This window comes from Augochlora pura, chromosome 2 (assembly GCF_028453695.1).
Source record: "Augochlora pura isolate Apur16 chromosome 2, APUR_v2.2.1, whole genome shotgun sequence".
NCBI lineage: Eukaryota > Metazoa > Arthropoda > Insecta > Hymenoptera > Halictidae > Augochlora > Augochlora pura.
Genome location: NC_135773.1, coordinates 21,079,406 through 21,098,893, shown reverse-complemented (window position 1 = coordinate 21,098,893; position 19,488 = coordinate 21,079,406). Strand labels below are relative to the sequence as shown.

At 40.5% G+C, this 19,488-nt stretch overlaps 2 protein-coding genes across 3 annotated transcripts in view; both read right to left on the bottom strand.

The window, feature by feature from the left end:
• Positions 1-774: 774 nt before the first annotated feature.
• LOC144475317 (uncharacterized) lies at positions 775-4,179 on the bottom strand. The gene is made up of 6 exons (XM_078191105.1): positions 3,755-4,179; positions 2,558-2,964; positions 1,895-1,994; positions 1,722-1,823; positions 1,465-1,620; positions 775-905 (listed from the first exon to the last, which is right to left on the bottom strand). Exons 1-6 carry the CDS (start codon positions 4,046-4,048, stop codon positions 807-809), a joined length of 1,158 nt encoding a protein of 385 aa, XP_078047231.1. The 5' UTR covers positions 4,049-4,179; the 3' UTR covers positions 775-806.
• A 1,789-nt stretch (positions 4,180-5,968) lies between these two features.
• Positions 5,969-19,488, bottom strand: part of Daam (disheveled-associated activator of morphogenesis-like protein) — a 63,391-nt gene continuing 49,871 nt past the window's right edge. For both annotated transcript variants that reach the window (XM_078195238.1, XM_078195232.1), the window contains exons 3-12: positions 12,702-13,010; positions 12,218-12,442; positions 11,547-12,144; positions 10,828-11,102; positions 9,919-10,251; positions 9,239-9,714; positions 8,399-8,835; positions 8,174-8,301; positions 7,898-8,068; positions 5,969-7,795 (exon numbers count right to left, since the gene is read on the bottom strand). In XM_078195238.1, the coding sequence (XP_078051364.1) occupies positions 7,529-7,795; positions 7,898-8,068; positions 8,174-8,301; positions 8,399-8,835; positions 9,239-9,714; positions 9,919-10,251; positions 10,828-11,102; positions 11,547-12,144; positions 12,218-12,442; positions 12,702-13,010 (3,219 nt within the window). In that variant the 3' untranslated portion in view covers positions 5,969-7,528. The remainder of the gene's footprint in view (positions 7,796-7,897; positions 8,069-8,173; positions 8,302-8,398; positions 8,836-9,238; positions 9,715-9,918; positions 10,252-10,827; positions 11,103-11,546; positions 12,145-12,217; positions 12,443-12,701; positions 13,011-19,488) is intronic.

Here is a 19,488-nt window from a genome sequence, read left to right as displayed (position 1 = left end):
TTAAATGTATGCACCTTTGTTACTTCACTTACGTGGTGCACCTTAAAGTTAGGTAGACTATAAAAATCGTTAATAAATATATAATAAATAATATAGATACATTAATATATATCTCTATTCTATATGCATTAATATAGAATATATAATAATAAAGAGATAAATAAAAACTTTATTAGAAAATAAAAGCGTCCACTTTTTGAAAAAAGAAAATTACTATAATGCCGCGTAAATAACTAGTAGTTCATTTGGATCTTATGACCTTTATCACTACATTTTCATGGGGCAAAATTGTGTCTAATACATAATTTTATGTATCTAAGAATTCTATGAAAATTGAAGCGTAATAGAAATGAAAACGTTAACAGAGAAAGAAATGTGTCTTTCGTTAACGAAATAAATAGAGAACGAGTCAGATAGAATTATTAGTTTTGCGGAAACAGATGTTGAAAACAGAATAGGAATTTTTCCATGCAGCTGAATACTTAAAAAAGCAGCAACGATGCAGCGAGAGAATAGCAGTTGCGTGTGCAAAGCACCCTTCGTTACTTGTGAAATTGTATGGGAACATATGAAACGTATATTTCTCGTCCAACTGTTCCTAGTATCGTAAACGAATTTTATAATTACTGAGATAACAATACAGTGATAATACAATAATACATAATCAATATGGTAACATTTTCGGAACTATTTCATAAAACAGAGAAATGTATGTATAACGCCGTAATACCGTTATTCCGAAATATAAGTATCGAAATATATTTTTATGTATCACGTGTATCCTAAACTATGCGAAATTAATCAACCTAGCACGTACTATTGGTTGATTTGTACGTCAATAGGTCTGCCTTTTCGCCGAACATGATTCGCAGGACGGTGAACAGCGAGACTGCGTTCGAAACGAACTGAAATCGCACAATTAATATACACAAATTATAATTCGAACAAATAGCAACGAAATATCGGGTCGTGTTATATGAAATGTCGAACTCTGAAATTATTTAAATATTATTATTAAAGTTCACACCTGCTTCTCACGACTTATCGCACAATTATTATTCGAAGATTACAGTCAGATCAGATACGAACAAAATATTGAGCCGTGGAATATAAAATGTCAGATTCTTAAATTTGTTGAACATTGCTGTTAAAAACTCATAAAGAGCAAACACGTTGTAATTCAGCTTCTGCTTCTTACTTGATTTAGAACATTTTTATTTTGCATAAAGATTCATGGTGTAGCTACATTTCTTTGTTGAAGTCATTGTTGATACCGTTGACACTGACGATACATATTTGGATTAATAGAAAATTGTAATATATTTATAATATTATTAATATATTTTAACAATAGACATTTTTTATTAATAGAGAATTAAACATTTTTAAACATTTTCCTCGTTCATGAACAATTAGACATTTCATATAGGCGACCTAACAGATAAGTATAAAATAAAATAATACCGAACAAAAATATTCCAATGATAGTACAGGGATGATGCACTTCACGCTAATGACTGCTGGCACCTGCGGCGTTAAAATGCGATGCACTGTTTTCTGTACGTCCAGCACCTGATCGTACCACTTCGATTCGTACGCACTTCGAACAGTATTCTCACTCTAATTGCGACCAACATTTAGAAAGAAATCAACGAATGAAATTAATTTTAATTGAAAATAAAATGCCGGGGTACCATTGATTTCTAATTAATTTTACTCACCACGTTTATCAAATTGTCAGCCGGCAACGCGCACATGAAGACGTTCAGCAACGATATCACAGCCAAGAAAAAAAACTGCAGCTTTACCACGATCGATTGCCGCTAAAATAGCGTTTATGGTAGCATTCATTTCACTACTGAAACGTGTCGTAGTTGTTGTTTCATGTACTCACTCCTATAATATTCAGACCACAAAGTACAAGGGTTATACTGCTATACAATATCGTGAACAATGCTATGTAACGTGTACCCTTGACGACTTCCTTCCCGATTCTATATAAAATCAAAATAATTTCGTGATAATTATACGGTGACACGAATTAAATTTACGTAGAAATTCTATCGATTGTGATGCCTACATGCGGAACGGGGAGAGACTTTGTCAATTACTATTGTATGACGTATGGTAATTGTGGAAAATGAAACGCAAAACTTGACAAAACCGATTTTTCAGAGTTGATAGAAACTTCGCGAATAATGCGAAATAATATAGTTTATTGCTGAATTTTGGATAAACAAGTATCCCCCATCAATGGTCACTACTTTTCCACTAGTTATATCAAATAGATTGACTATAATATATACATATATAATTATTTCTATATATAATATATTTCAGATATAAAAATATTTTTAATTAAATATATATATATTTAATTAAAAAATATATATGTATAGCCTAACTACATTTTATAAATCTACAATTCTATATTATAATGTACATATTATACATATGTATATTATATGTATAATACATTAAAACAAAGATACGACGTGGTACATATAAAATCAATCTCGAAAGTGTCTGCAAAACAGAATTCGTGAAAATCACATACTTGGTGACCACGTGATACTTTTTCACGCTCAGAACCAAAGCGTCTATGCTATTAGCTTCTCTCAGATCCATCATCAGTATCTCGAACCTGGCCGCGGCGTAAAGAATTAACAACGCCGCGAATATGTTCACGCTGACTGCCGCGGAGCATTGGAAGCCGACGAACGCTTGGTGGATGAAAATTATAGTTCTCACGGGTTCGTAATCGACGCGGAACGGATATTCGGAGACTGTTGGGAACGGCTGAGGCAAGAAAATAGTTCCAAAGACGACGACCAATGGCGATACGTAATACCAGAGCACCGTCAGCCCGTAAAACTTCGAGTACGTGTCGACGTATCGTTGAAACACGCGTCTCTCGTAGGACTTCGCATTTTTGAAGGTGGTTCTTATATTCTCGATCAAACACTGTAATATATGACATGATAATTATACACTTTGATTATATATGTATTTACAGTGCGTATTCTTCCACTACTAGCTGCTATAAAACTGCGCCCTAATCAACCCCTTAACCCTTAGAATGGAATTTTTCAATAACTAAATTACCATTTCTTTTAATATATTTTTTTAATATATATTTTTTTCTCTCAGTGTATTTTACATAGGCACTTTCACTTTAATCGTTTACTTTAACAACTAATTATTTTATTGACCAAATCATGTTAATTATTACAATACAATTGAGTAAAGCATGAACCATCCGTGAAACTCACTACAATGACGCGTCGTGCCTAACAGGTTAAGATCTCAACAGATTAGATCGTAACTAAAGATCGACAATAATCGATATATTTTTTTGCTAAAGGAAGCACTTTTTTAGAAAGAAGCATTAAATGTACAGTCATTAAATGCATAGACATTGAATGCACAGTCATTGAATGTACAGTAATTGAATGCACAGTCATTGAATACACAGACATTGAATATGTTAATAACAATATGCAATTTAGTATTGCATTATAATATGCAACACATGTTATCCTTTTAAACGGGCGACTTTTCTTGGACGTCCCATTAGAAAGAATTCATTTTCGATCTCAGCATTCAGGAGAGTCGAACGCAGCAAATGTGTAACGTCGATGCAAATAAATAAAAAGTACACTAACTATGGATAGCGGTATCGTTACACTTCAACACCAAAAAACATCTTCGTAGTGAAAAGAATAAATTCTAAAAAGAACATCAGAATTCTTACCTGAAGTCGATTGTACTGAACGCTGCAAATCAGCATCTGCGTTACAATGTTCACGGAACCGGTCAATATGATCGCCGCCTTAGAGAATTCGATGGCGTCGTCGCCGTGAAGAATCATCGCATAGAATAGCGGAAAGATCAATCCCAAAGCGCTAAGAGTGTTCAACAATTTCGATATTCTGAGACGGTAGATCTGAGATCTCGCGGCCGCCGGTGGCAGCGGCCAGCAGCAAATCAAACCTACGCTGAATCGGACGAAAGCGATCGCCTTCTCCGGGGTCACGTTTTTGAACATTGCAACGAGACTCGATTCGAATGGTTCTCCTTCTTTTTTTTTTAACGGAGGCGCTTCGTAATCGAATTTTCACGAAAGATCGCGCCGACGGAACCCGACAGAAAGTTCCACGCGCTCAAGTGGCGGAGGGGATCGTGTTTCGCGACGGAAACATTTGGCTCATTCAGTGCACGGTAAACGGAGTCTGAAGGAAACCGCATACTTTTCGAATCACTTTGACGACGAAAAGAATTAATAATAAACGCCTCACTTATAGAAACTATACACGGCCGGCCGCGGAAATGCCTTGTCCGCGCATGCTGGACGTAGACGGGCGGATTAACGTGTGTTTACGGCGGCTGTAAATGATAGGCTTGTATGTCTTCAACATTGCTTGCTAGATTGTAAGGATTCTCTCGTGCACGCAATTCGAAACGCTCGTAACTAGAATTTAGAGTGCCGCGGTAGAATAAAATTGCACGACTATTTGCATCGATCAACGGTGGCACCTTCTCTTGCATTGGTTACCTCGAGCGAAGGCTCTTTTTTGCACGTTCTGCGAACAATGAGAACGAAATTTGAGACAGAACGAAATTTTGAAGTTACGAGCGGTCTTGTGTTTTAACGGCATTAATTCATTGTGATTTACGTATTATTATGTGATCGTTACGTGTTAACAGTGTTCCGTGGCTTACTCCAGATAGATTTGTATAGTTCAATATTATTTTGTGAGCAGGTGTACGTGTTTAAATAACGACTTGCGACGGCTAAAATGTGGCAATTTTTGCAGAAACTTTACCCACATGTTTCGCAACGAAATTTTCATTAATATCGGGTCTAATGTAAACGCATTACAATAATTCATGATGATATGTTATGCTACAGCATAAACGTGAAATGGAACAAACTGTATCAACTGAAACATCAGGTAATATTAGATATATCGGATGACATTATTTTTTCGGCTCACTCGGTATCAAACGCAGAGTAGTGCTCAAAGGGTGATCGATGTAATAAAAAATCATATAACTAATAATTTGAAAAATTATATAAATATGAAGATTGAAGATCTCTTTTTATCGATATACCGAAGGCAAAAGGTTCAGATGAAAAAGTTAATAGAAATTCTTTTTTCATTCAAAACAATTTAAACACTATACAGTAAATTACGCTCTTTAACATATATATAAATAAATGCCGTTCCATTCACTTGCAAAATAGTTACTCTATTTTTCAAGGTGTACGAATTTAGCACGAGTTACTGTACATTAATTATCGTATCGTTTATTATCTATTGTGAACATGGTATTGCAAAACCAATAATCGTGGAAACGTGGAATGCTTGTTACACACTTTACAATTAACCCTTTGCACTCGAAGACATTTCAACTGGAAATCTAAAATAATTTTTCTGGCTTTTAGTGCTTCCATTTTATATAACAAAATTTATTGTATGCGTGTGAAATTAAGTCTCGTGACTCATATAACAGTTACTCTTCCATCAATTTGTTCAATCGATGTTTTAATGATATTTATGAAAATAATTTCGGAACGTATTATAACAATATTAATGGCGCCGCAGAGTCGCCGTTCGAGTGCAAATGGTTAAAATAGATTTAGAGCAGATTTATAGCAGCTTTAGACCAGGTTTAGAAAAAATATAGAACAGATATAGAATCGATTTAGAGCAGATTTAGAGCAGCTTTAGATCAGGTTTAAAACAGATTCAGAATAGATTCCTGCTGTCAAAATAATGCTGCATTAACACTAGAACTACCAAGGGGGGTCAAAATGACTTGTTTCTTAAATTACCAAGACACTTAAGAAAAGGCAACAATTTTTAGTTTTTATATATTTCTTATTTTTATGGACAAAAATTGAACATAACCTGAATAATAATAGTAATAGAATAGCAAAAATTTATAAAATACTTATGCATAAAATGATCGACCGAAAGTAGAAGTAGGTATACCACAATCGTCGGTAGTTCTAGTGTTAAGTAAAATATGAATAACCAAATCGCTGACAAGGATGGATTCAAAGTGAAACTGGACAATGCGTTTGATGATTTAAATTTCGTATTTATTCGGTATATTTCTTCATATATTAATACATGTGAGATTAATGACGCAGTAATATATTAACTGGACATGAATTCTTGTGTCGAGGCGGTGGCCCCCCACCCAACAAGAACGAGACATCAATACTGAATATTTACAAAAATACAAAAGCTTACAAAACATCGACTACTATACAACGAACTCCTGTCTAGAATTGTTTCGCCTTCCATCATTCCCTCTACACACCGAGAACTAACATTAATTTTTTTTTTTCCCATTAATGACTTGGCAACTGTCAACGAGCCCCCTAATTAATCTAATCGATGATTCGTTACGCGTTCGTCGCACTCTAAGATAGAAAATCAGACTTGTAGGTTTCGCGGGGCCGAAAATCGAATGTCGCGCCCCTAGGCCCTTCTTCTATATCCTGTCGACGATGTAAAAAACGAAGAGATCCCTTTTACTAAGAAAGCTCCAAACCCCGCCCCCCCACCCCCCGCATAAAATCTGTCGGTCTACGAGAATTGAATTCAGTCGTGCGGGTGACTTGTCAGGCCCCCCCGTTTGTCAATTTACCTTGGTCCGATTGTTGGCGAAATACTCACGTCGAAGTTTTGCGAATATCTGCCCACGAGCGCGCGCGCGGGCAAAGTTAACAAAAACAATAGATAATGACTATATACAACGAATGAGCGCGTGTAATCCTTATCTAACTCAACACAGACAGTTTCAACAATGTACAAATTGTTATTCGCTCGTGGTCCCGCGCGCGGACCGTCGTGGTATTGTCTGAAAAGATCTCAAATTGACTTGCAGCAAGTTGAAAATTAGAAACTCCCGCGCGAACAGAAACTAAATTTGCACTATCGCGTCTCTAACATCTAATTCGACGCTCTATATTTGCAGATTACGCGGCAACGATCGTGTCGTTCAACTAAACAATGATTTCCAATAGGTCGACGAATCTGTATGAGAAAACAAAATGCGTGGATCGTTGGTCATCGCGCAGCAACATTTGTTCACGTAATCTTTTAAACGCTTGTTGTACTTTCAAACTGCGGCTGTTAATTGCAATGTACAACCGGAGCCCGAAAAGAGATTGATCAGACAAAAACAGCGAGCGAAAAAGGAGGAAGACAGCTTCGAGAATAACGAATCAAAATAATTCTATGGAATTGATAAAGAAACCCGCGGCATTGTTATACCTGTGTTTTTTTTGACTCTATGTACACGTTTTTCTACTTCTACTATGTTATACTTCGATTCTCGACATCTACATTACACGAGAAAGTAACGCTCCTCGGGTACAACGTCCTCGTCTCTTTCCTATCACACATTGTTTCTCTAAGCTGCCGCGAGAGCGAGCCGCCTGTCGCTTTCGAGCGACGCGAGCTCGCCTGTGCAGGTCGCCAGGCATCGAAGTCACCGAGCTACGGAGACTTCAATGCCGCTCCCTCGAGTCTTCTCTGTGCGCGCTGTGTCTGCGCGATTCCTGGCCGCTCGGCGTTACCGGCCGGCGTTTTAATCTCTTGAATTTCGCGATGTCTTCGCCGAACACGTCTCCGGTTCTAAGGGCCGATATCAGGTCGTCGAATTCGCCCTTGTTGTCGCTCTGCCCGTTGCTGTTCGCTTCGTTCTTCTTGCTCAGGGAGATACTGTTCAGTATCCCTTCGCGGGAGTTCTTCCTCTCCATTGTCCTCTTGCGAAGCTGCGACAAATTGAAGCGTTTAATAATCGCTTTGAAATGCATATTTATACGTTAAAAATTCGTTGCTTATAGAATTTCTTTATAAACTGTTCGGATATTTACTTCCTGCTCCTGTTTTGCTCTACGCTCCTCCTCCTCTATTTTCTTCCTCATGTTTTCGACATCCTGTCTAGCCTCGGCCAAAGCCTGGAGGAAGTTCTCGAATATGCCGAAGAACTCGTCCGGCTGCACGCCCGCTGAATCTTCGCCGAACAGTCTGACCGCTCTGTCGAACTGTTTAAATGAAATTTGACACGTAATCGTAGGTTCGTGTTTATTCCAAGATCATTCTATGGAAAAGTGCAAGCATAGCGTCACACACATTCAATCAAATCTCACCCTAGTTTTCATATCTTGGAACAGATCTTCCGCCTCGGCTAACCTGCAGGTCGCTTGCGCCTGGAAATCTCTCATCGCTGGTAGGAACATATCGCCTTGAAGCACCTGAGACTGTCCACGATGGAATTCTGAAAGTATTATAATATCGTGGCACGTTAAAATCAAAATTCTAAAAGATATGGCGTCGATTGAATAAAATGAATTGTTCCTTTCACTTTCACCAACCTATTTCTCTCTGAACGTCCTGGAGACCGTTCTTTAAGTTGGCCACTTCTTTCTGCAGGTCAGCCATGCTGACTCTGGCCGCGGTTCGAACGTGAGGCATGTCCTCCTCGATGTCCAACACCTCTCTGAATCTGGACTCCAAGATTTGGACCAAGTAGTGTAACAGGGTGGTGCCTTTCGAGCAAGAGGACTTCGTATCGACTAGACGGTTCAAAGAGGCTAGGCGGAAGCCGCAGGCGTTGCCGCGGGCATTTCCGCGATTCACGTAATTTCCTAGAGCCAACACCAATTCTAGGAGCTTCCTTAGCCGCCGCGATCTGGCGACTTGTCGACTAGCTTCGAGAACCGCGCGCATTCTCGGCGTCAATTCCGCAATGCTGGCCGAGAATTTCTTTTTGTAATGGAGGGATCGCAGCCTTTGCTCGTAATGCGGTACTCTGGAACATTGCGACAAAATATTTTTACAAACAAGCATAGCTTGCGAGATTACATACTTCAAACCATCCGGTAACAATTTTTCAATAGATGGTTAATAAATCTGCTGCAAACTGTTTGCAAACTTTGTTTATCTAATTCGTAAGATACGACAAGTATTCGCGACGCTGTATCAGTTCGGTACAATATTTGCAAATCGTCGATAAAAATATATCGAACGTGGTTATCGCGAGACAGACGACAATGGAATAAGATTGGAAATCTTTTCGCACAAGTTTGCGTCGAGCTGTTGTACGAGATACAATAGCTTGAAGAGAATATTAAACAATCTTCGATTGCGGAGTCTTTATTTATTACTCGATATTCAAACTGTGATTCGATACTGTTAACAAAGGTACCACGTACTTGGATATTTGGTACAAGAAACAGTCGGCCCTGTTTTGCAAATCTTTTTGATGGATGTCCAGGAGGGCCGCTTCTTCGGACGACGGGATATACTTGAGCAACTGCTCGACCATGTCTATGTGCAGGATATTCTGCTGGTCCATAGACAGAATCGTTGTCGTGATTTCGTTGTCGGACATCTTCAGCTTCGACAGCAGTATCGTACAGTTCTGTGCCCTCCTCGAGTCGATCACGGACATGGTTTTCTTGTTCTTCCCTAATGTTCTCAGGTCCTCGATCGAACCCTCCGTCGATACGCCGTTCTTCTGATAAGCGCAGAAGATCTTGTCGATCGATTCCAGATCCATGACGTTGTACAGCTTCGTGTCGTCGAGTTCGGACCATATCGTTCCCTGCAGCTTCTGCTCGGGGATCTTCGACCAGTTGAATGATTTCAACGGGTTGCTCGGCTGGGGAACGTTCTTGATGATCTCCATCTGTATTCATTTTAATTGATCAATTGTTGTTGAGTTGTAGACGGTAGTTTAAACAAATACAATGATCCGCCTTTAAGAATAATCGTGCAAATATTTCTATTTATCTTAATTTATTTTCGTTCGAAAATTAAACTTCCGAAAATCTGAGACAGACAGATACGATATTTGTTAGTTGATCCTGTGAATAATTTGTTATTTCTTTACCTTCATAGGTGGTGGCGCAGCAGGCATTAAACAAGGTGGCGGCGGAGGTGCCAAAGGCGGAGGTGGCGGCGGCGGCGGCATCGGTTTCGCCTCGACTTTTTCGAGCACCTCGTCCTCGACGAGTTTGATCGACGCTTTCGCGTCGTCCGTTAATGTCCCAGAAGCCACCAATTGTTCGAGCCGCTTTCTCTCGGATTTCTCGTTGTTTATCTGTCGGGACAGCGCCTCCACGTTATCTTGCAACTCGGAGATCCTCTGTTTCGTTTCGATGTGCATCGAGGTCTCTTTCTCCAGCCGTTCCTTGACCCTCGCCAAACCGGCCTCCATGTCTTCCTAAAAAAAAAGTATCACGAATGACATATTCTCTATGGCATCGCAAATACGCCAACCTAAATATTAATCTCCGCTTTTGTCCAATTGCGAAACAGTTGCAACAAAAATTCGTGTATTTGAGAAATATTTGAAATCAGGTTAAGTGTAGCAAAATTATTATTTATGCTTGAAGATATAAATCGTCTACACTCTAACGCGGTGTAGTGTTGCCACAAATATCTTCATTGTTGTTGTTGAAGTTATTACATGTTGTGTAATTTAATAGGACTAATTGCGAAACGCTTGCAGCAAAAGTTTGTGAATTTTCAAAATATTCGAGATAAATTATTATTTATACTTGAAGATATAAATCGTCTGTACTCGAACGCGGAAGTGATGCCACAAATATCTCCATTGTTCTCGAATTATGTAATAATAAATATGTAATAAATATAACATATTTATATAATCTAATAGGACTGCCAGCATGATTTAATAGATTTTTCGCTAGCACGGAAGTCGCGGCTCGTTCCAACAATCGGACAGAGACGGGATCGTGACAGGCGAGCCTTATTTTCTCGATTCGTTTCAAATTACTTTCTCCTGAGTCCTCAAGTCGAGCTCTTGTTCCTTCTTGGCCAATCTCGTAGACATGTCCGAGTTCTCTCGCTCCAGCTCCTCGGCCTTTTTCCTGGCCGCGACAAGTTCCTCTTCCTTGGCCAGCAAATGAACGATTTCCTTCACGTTGATCTCGATCGGCGCGACATCGGGATTCCGGACGGTGCCGGTGGCGTTGCCCTCGGACTGCAGGACGATCTGCTGGACGATCCGATCGAAGAGCAACCAGTGCTGGGGATGAGATCCGTAATCGACTGTAAACAAAAAAGAAGCGTAACAATCCTCTATTCTTCGCGCGTTCAATTTTATAAAATTGATTCGTGTTGCATCGATATTGTTACGGCGCGAATTGAATAAATCGTAATGTGATAGTAACCTAAGGTGGGCAACCCCTAAGGAAATAACTGAAGGGGTTGTCAGGTTGTTACTTTACGATCGAGCCGCCGCGAGCGATCAGGTCGTGTCGTCGCAATTGTATTATACTATCTTTTTTATTATAAAGAATAAAACGTCGCGTCGTATAACGCGCGAAGCCAACAAAGTTCGCAACAATATGCTACAATCGCCAATTATAGTGTCTAGATTATCTATCGACACGCCTTCAAATTTTTAGAATTTCTAGAATCACGATCTTCTCGTGCAAAATATCTTCCAATCAACGTTACTATAAATCGGCTATCAAATTTCCAGATACTCACGCGGCAAAAGAAGACAATGCTCCAGAAGACTCAGCAGATGCGGATAAGCAGCGGTGTGGCTGAGCTTCCTTCGCAACAGATCGAACATCGCGGTGGCGCTCTTCGTGTCCACGTGCTCCTTCTCGAACTTCCTCGCCAGCTCCTTCTCGTCCTCGTTCCTGACCATGTCGAAAAAATCCAGATGCCTGTCCAGCGTCTCGTTCTCGTACTTCCTCAGCTTCTCGATGATCGGCTGGATGCCGAGCATCAGCAGCTCGTATCTAAGATGCAGCCTGAACTCGAGGGTGACCTGGCCGGGGCCGTAGTTCAGCACCGCGTTTATAAACGACATGATCGCCGTCTTCAACGACAGATTGTCCTTGTAAATGCCGAAGTTCTTGTCCAGGTCGTTGATAATACTTTGGAAACGCGTCCGCTCGGAATGATACTGTTGGAAGTGCAGCATCGCCTCGAGGACCTTCCGATGGCCGCCCGGGACCAGGCAGACCGCCCCGAGGATCTCCAGCACCGAGATCTTCGTTTTGATGTTCTCAGTCGCCAGCGACTGGGATATCGTGTTGATCGCGGTCGGGTGCGCGAGAACGTGTGCCCTTCCGTTCTGGAAAATTTCAACGATCGTTTTCGAACCGAACGGGGATCGTGGATTTGATTTCTGTGGGTTCGTTGCTCACCGAGTTGTTCATTAACGCCTTCAAGCAACCAATCACGCTGGTGTGGAGATTGCTGTTCGCGGTGCCCGCGTCCATTGTCCCCAGGACCTGCAGCAGAGTGTTCAATCCGTCCAGTTCGATGAACCGGAGCACGAAACTGTGCGGCTGGGTCCTCAGGGCAGTCTTCAGGGCCTCCACCTGTCGCATCTGGTTCGACACCTCGTCACCTTCCTCGGGAAAAGGGTTCTGAAACCCGAATTTTCATTACTATCAATTCCACGAGTTTTTCGTCAATTACATCGAGCAAACCTAATAGAGCAAGACCGTCACGCGACGACTGATAGAACTGTGAAAAGAATGAAAAAGAGTCTCTCCCGATTAGACTCCGCTTGGATCTCTTATCTCTTCGCGCATAATTATCTCTCCGCGACTGATACCATACATCAAGCTTATCGCGAACGAGTTAGAAGGAGGTTAAAAAGTGGAATCCTGTCGCGACACTTACACTGGCCACCGTCCTCAATCGGTTGATGTAGTCCTCGGGATCGCCGCTGAGATCGGTGGTCCTCAGACCGCCGTTCTCCAGCGTCCCGTTCCCTTTTCTGGAACAGTATATCTGCCACTTTTTGTTCGCCGAAAGCGCCAGAACCGCCTGCCGGTTGGCCTGGGTCAGGTCCAGCTCGTCGACCAGCTCGAGGAACATCTTGTTCAGCTCCTCCTCGGCCGGCATCGGCAGGGTCGGCGTCATCGCTTGAAGCGTGAGCGTGCCCGTGTGCTCCACAACGCAATACGTGATTTCCGGCGGCTCGTCATCCTGCGAGCAGAAAACAAAGAACACGGGGGTTTTAACAGTCCTTCGGATCGCACGGGCGTCGTTCGCACCGCTCTCGTTCGACCTTCGTGGTGGTCGGTTTTTGCGCGGGGCCCGCCGCGGCGCGGCGTAATGATGGTAATGGCTCGCGATCATAGGAGAGTCAACGGACCGGCGATGTAGGCCGCAGAGAACGTAATTCGGGTCATTTGTTCGCGTACGGGAAATTTTCATCGCCGTCGCATACGTCGTGCAAGGTATGGTTTTTCTGTCCGCGCGCATAAACGTAGTTTCGTTCGCGTAAAAGATTACGATAATGGTTATTGGCGAGAGACATTATGGGAGTAGGTTGGAGCAAAGTGTAATTGATTTAAATGATTTTGAGTATGCTTTGCACGGTGTGCTTCACTTTATAGGGTTGGCAAGTATAAATATACGTATTTGATATCGTAAATACGAAATATCTAAAAATTTGTGGACTGAGAAAGATTAACCCTTTGCCACTGCGATCTCTTTCATACGCTACGTTGATCAGCACTGATTCGTCCTTAATAATCTCCGTGATAGAATAAGACAATTTTTACATTCTTTAGAGTCTTCGATTAATTTATTTCTAGATAATATCTAAAACTCTCGTTTCGATTTGCAAGAAGTTATCATATGTCTGACTCGTGGTTGTAACAAGGATTTGAAACAAATTTATCGAAATAACTTTAATTAATTAATTTTAATATTTTACAAAATACAAGGAATACAAGGAATCATTATTTTTATTGAAATTATTAAGATATACTTATCTTTATCCGCTTGTTTAATCCACTTTTAATGCTCGACGTATTTAGCGTTAAAAAATAATTCTGCCACCTTTTTACCGACAGATAAATAATAGTTTAAGTCGTTTGGTAGAATGTTAAGAACGTCGACTATGCATAAAAGTCCGGAGGCTGTAGCAATCCTCTGGATGATTAATGGTCCAAATGCAAAAAGAAGGCGCGAACGGTTCGACGGATCGCGTTTATGGGGGTTATTGTGTGCGGCATCGGCATTCACGACTTTCTGTGAAAACCGATTGGGAACGAAGACGATCGAGGGTATGTAACCAGGTCTTGACCTTATTGAAGACGAGCTTCAACGTTAAATCGCGGGGTCTCCCGGTCGTGTGCGCGTCGACCTGCTGCGAAAGAACCCGACGTTACATGCGTGCAGCGTGCGAAATGGATGGTCACGTAGCGCTGCGTTCACTGGGGAATCGTGTCAAATTCTTCTATGCTTCAAATTCCATGCGAGTTACGTGTCAGAATTACAGCCATCGATTACCAAATATCGTTCGTAAAATAATACGGAAAAATCAATAAAACTCATCAATAATAGCATTAACGATAAGGTATCAATTATTTATAAAATAAAACGATGCGTTTACAATTCCAAAGTATCAATTATTGATAAATTTGTAAAACGAAACGTTTACAATTCCAAATTATCAATTATTTATAAATTTATAAAACGAAACGTTTACAATTCCGAATGATCAATTATTTATAAATTTATAAAACGAAACGTTTACAATTCCGAATGATCAATTATTTATAAATTTATAAAACGAAACGTTTACAATTTCAAATTATCAATTATTTATAAATTTATAGAACGTAGAAGGTACACGTTAATTTAATTGGCAGTTTTCGCAGAAACAGGTACACGATAATAAACTGAAAGACCTTATGTTGTCGTATAGTTATATAAAATATATAAAAGAGTGGACAGAGATACTAGAAATAGAGCAGCTACGAGAAAATACTTATATAAGAAAATATAAGTACGATCAAAAGAAATACGAACTATTAAGTAACGGAGCGATGAAGTTTTCTTTCGCAACCGCCCATGCAGTAACAGTTTTCTTCGTGCGCGAATGCGTGCAAGCCAATTAAACATCTCGAACAAGTACATTTTGCGAATCGCACAGACTTCGCGAACGAACGAGCCGCGTTTTAAAAAAGCTGTTGCTTTATAAACAATGTGCATCTCGCTTTCAAATTTCGTGTCAAAGCGATACGCAAATGTTCGTAGTCCAGAAACGTGATTTTTTTTATGAAACACGCGTCACACTAGGCAACTGTACCTCAAAAGGTTGGTGCATATGAAATGTCGGATGTTTAAGTAAATATATAAAACTGTAGATCTTTTCTCAAAAGCTGTTGATTTAATAAAAATATGCCCCGTTTGCTTTACCACACCTTTTCCAACGAGATTTCAATACAGAAATGCCTGTCTTAAACAAATTCTGATCTTTCTAATCAATAAACTCTGATATGAAATATTTCAAGGGCTGATTTTGATTAAATCAATAGCTTTTGAAAAAAGGCATGCAGTTTTATATACTCTCTTAACCCTTTGCACTCGAAGTCATTTCAACTGGAAATTTGAAGTAATTTCTCTGACTTATAGTATTTCCATTTTATATAGCAAAGTGCATTTTATGCATACGTAATTGATTCTTGTTATTCGTATCTCAACGTTACATAACATATAGTTACATAACAATTTGTAAAATACAAAATACAAATTTTAAAATTATTTTTCAACGTGATAGAACAATTTTACGGTGCCTCACGGTCACCACTCGAGTGCGACGGGTTAAAAATCCGATATTTCATATGCAACAACCTAATAGCATGGAACATTTGCAAAAATATTTCCGGAACGAATGCGCAGGCTCCGTAGGGATTCAAGGCCAGGCGATCTTGCTTGCCTAAACAAAGTTGCACCCTTCGAATCTATTAAGCCGGATCGAAATTACAGTAATGTCTGCGGCTCGTCCCGCATCCACGATCCGCGAGAGCCATTAGGATCGCTCGCTGTACCATTCTCGTGACTCTCTCGGCCGAGTCGGCCGAGCCAACCGAGAACCAACGGCAGCAAAGGTCAGGGGACCGGCTCGGGCACTGGATTCCTAAGGTACTTTCACACGTGACTAGAAAATTACCTATTCGCGTACCGGCTAGCCGATTTATACTTTTGCAAACATCATCCTACGCCTTTGACGGCGCACAGCGTTCACATGTATTTGTTGTCCGAGATGAAACTGGGGGACTCGCGTGGCGCATCTTAGCCGAAATCGATGTCCATTTTTATCGCGAAAACCGTGTCGAACGCTGTGGAAAATATTGATAGCTATATGTATAAATTACTATAAATAGGTGCAATAAGGTACATCAGAATGAGAACCTTGCCCAAATTTAATTTCTAGGACACGTTGATGTTTTCTATTGGTGACGTGAAATGTTCATTATGAAATGTCAAGTAATTGTTCTAATAATATTATTACTATTATATAGTACTGTTATTATATTTTATAATATTACTACCATTACATATTTTTACTATTATGTATTACGATTATTATATTTTATAATATTACTATATATTATGTTACTACTAGATTAAAAGCAATCTTCTATTAAAAACCGAACACTCGATTACTCGACATATACGCAGTTTCTTCTATGAATTTTCCAATTTTATTTCTATCTAATAAATACAACTTCTAAACTTTTAAAAGAATTGATCACTTGAACGATATCTTACAAAATCTGACAATTCAACGTTCCACAAAAATGCTTCAAGCTGCTTAAACATGTTTCAGGTGAACGAGAGTGAGCTGATTGTTAAAGAAAATGGATGCTGTCCCCAGATATTCCTAACACTATATTGACGTAAATAACAACGTCCAATAGTCATTAAGTAATGTAACAAAACTTGACGAAAATAAGCTGGCGTAATTAATTAACAATTTAATCCTGTTATGCATCAAACTGGACCTGTAATGTATTCAGACCGCCAGACTTATTACATTGAGACTTAAATCCGGCGGTCCAAATACATTGCAGGTCCAGTTTGATGCATAACAGGATTAAACTGAATATTGCTGAATACAGGTTAGAAATCGAGATCAATTACTCGCCGTGTAAACACGAACGACCTTGCGTTTCCGGAAACCTAGTCGACCGGATATATTCGCGCGTAAATAATTCGATTCCAGTTTCGAACGATCTCGGGCGTCCGGCCTCTCTCGCGTGATCTCTCGTGAACGTTGTCGCGGGCAACGTTCTCTCGCGGCAGAGTACCACGGCACGTGAACGCAGGATCGGGACGGCGACGCCGCGATAAAGCGTGACACGCGACACGGCCAGCCGGTTCACGCACGTGACCGCTTTGGAAAAAAGGATCGGCAAAGGAGGCCAGCCGGTTCGAAGGCCTTTTGCCGTTTCGCGTGAGGCCGGTCCACGTTCCTCCGCGGACGAAAGTCTATCCGCCGTGACGAATCACTCGCGTAAATAATGCGGAGAAAGAGGAAGAGAAAGGAAACAAGAGAGAGAAAGAAAGAGAGAAAGAAAGGGAGGAAGAGATATACGTAGAAAGAAAGAGAGAAAAGTAGAGAGAGGTAGAGTGAAAGAGAGAAATATAGATGGAAAGGAAGGGATAGAGAGATAGAGAAAAATATAAGGAGAAATGAAGGGATAGAGAGAGATAGAGAAAAATATAAGGAGAAATGAAGGGATAGAGAGAGATAGAGAAAAATATAGGAGAAAGAGAGAGAAGTAGAGAGAGATATAGAGAGATAGAGAGAAAGGGAGAGATATAGAAAGAGAGAGAAGTAGAGAGAAATATATGGAAAAAGAGGGAGAAGCGAAATATTCGAGTAGAAACATATGAAAGAATTATCATTCGTGGATCCCCCGTACGAAACTCCGCGTACCGTTTGCACGTGATTCCATGGATTTATGGAAGCCGGGGCCCAGGGACAGCGACGGAAAATACGATGTCCTCGGGAGCTCTGTTTATGAGCCTGTTTACGAGCCCCAATGGTCCTACTAATGATCGCCTTGCGCTACTCCGCGGGACCCGGGCAAGTTTATAGAATCCGTCTAATGAACGTATTATGTACGAGACAAGCGCCGTAAAGCCTGGCCTCAGCCGGCGACAATCGCTGGATACCGAGCGAGGCCGTACACACGAACACAAGTACACGATGTTAGCTCATTGCCAGCTATGTCTTTATTGGATCTAGGCACGTGGAAACATGTGCCGAGTTCTCGTCAACTTGTGCCCTGTTGCCTGGACGCGAAATCGTTCGGACTTGTTCCCGACTCGTTGTCGTGAATGATTGTTGTAGATCCCGGATAACGACGCGACGCTTGTAAGGGTGGCTGTGTCACCGGGAACGGTAGGCCAGGACACTGTCATAGTATGTAGTTCGAAGGGGAACCCGCGAGAAATAAAACGGAACACACAAAAGAGCATTCGCTGCAATGGCTGTGCTAAATATTTTTTCGATCGCTGCTGTCCCACTTTCAAGCCTCTTGTTTTCGAGTTTCCTGTCTTCGATTTAGAAAGTTTTCGAGACTTTCTTTAGGGTACTTAGGGGACATAACGTTTCTATTTGTCCGCCTTACTAAAAGGATCTCACGTTTGCAAATTCTCTGCGCGTTTTGCAAAGTGTGTAGGTAATAAAAGAGTAGGAAGATATCGTGTTATAGCGTTTCATTTAACACTTTACCGACCGGTAGTCTATAAATCGGCTTTTTATAGTCTAACCAATAATTTGTTATCTATTATAGTGGTAAACGTATTAGATTGTACTAATGCAAACTCCTACATTATTAGAGAATCCTTTCAATTTCGCGATGAATAAAATTAATAAATAAAAAATAGAAGAAGTAAAATAGATCACGTAAATATTGTTCATGGGACTGTACGGCTGAATAGTCGGTCGGTAAAGTGTTAATTTAAACGCGACATATATATATTAGATTATTAAGTTCAGTTATTTTTGATTTTTTAATTAATTTGAATTAATTTATTAAATCCAGTTCTATAAGTTCTGGTAGTAAAAGAAATAAATTCTAAATTAACAGTTTTGCTACTCGCAATTATTGTATATTTTGCTTTAATTTGACTTATGCTATTGCTCGTATATTTTGATTGTATTACAAAGGATTAAACTCTGCGCGTCGCTTTGCAGACATCGAAACCATAAGTGTGCCTACTCGCGACCATAAAGTCGAGCTTTATGCACCGAAAATGATAATAAGCACGCCCGCGAGACATTACCAGACGTCACGTGGCGCACCGCGAGCCTATTTTTGTGAAACGCGTGCATCAAGAGCCCTTATCTTTCGACGAAAACGGTACACGCAAATGTTTTTCATATACGCGTCCACCGGCCGACCGTGCGTGTTTTGTTTCAAGCTTAGGAACACCCACGCGCGCGTGGGCGTCGAGTGGGCGACCACCGTGCTCCGTAGAAGCGCGCGGCACACACCGGTAATTAAAATTGAAGGAAATATAAGTCATTCGTAACGTTATGAATTATTACGCGTATCAATAAACATCCCACTAATGCTTGGCCAGTTAAGAAATTCGAAAACGCGAATGTAATTTATAACGTTACCAGCGCTTCGATGAAATGAAATCGCGTAGG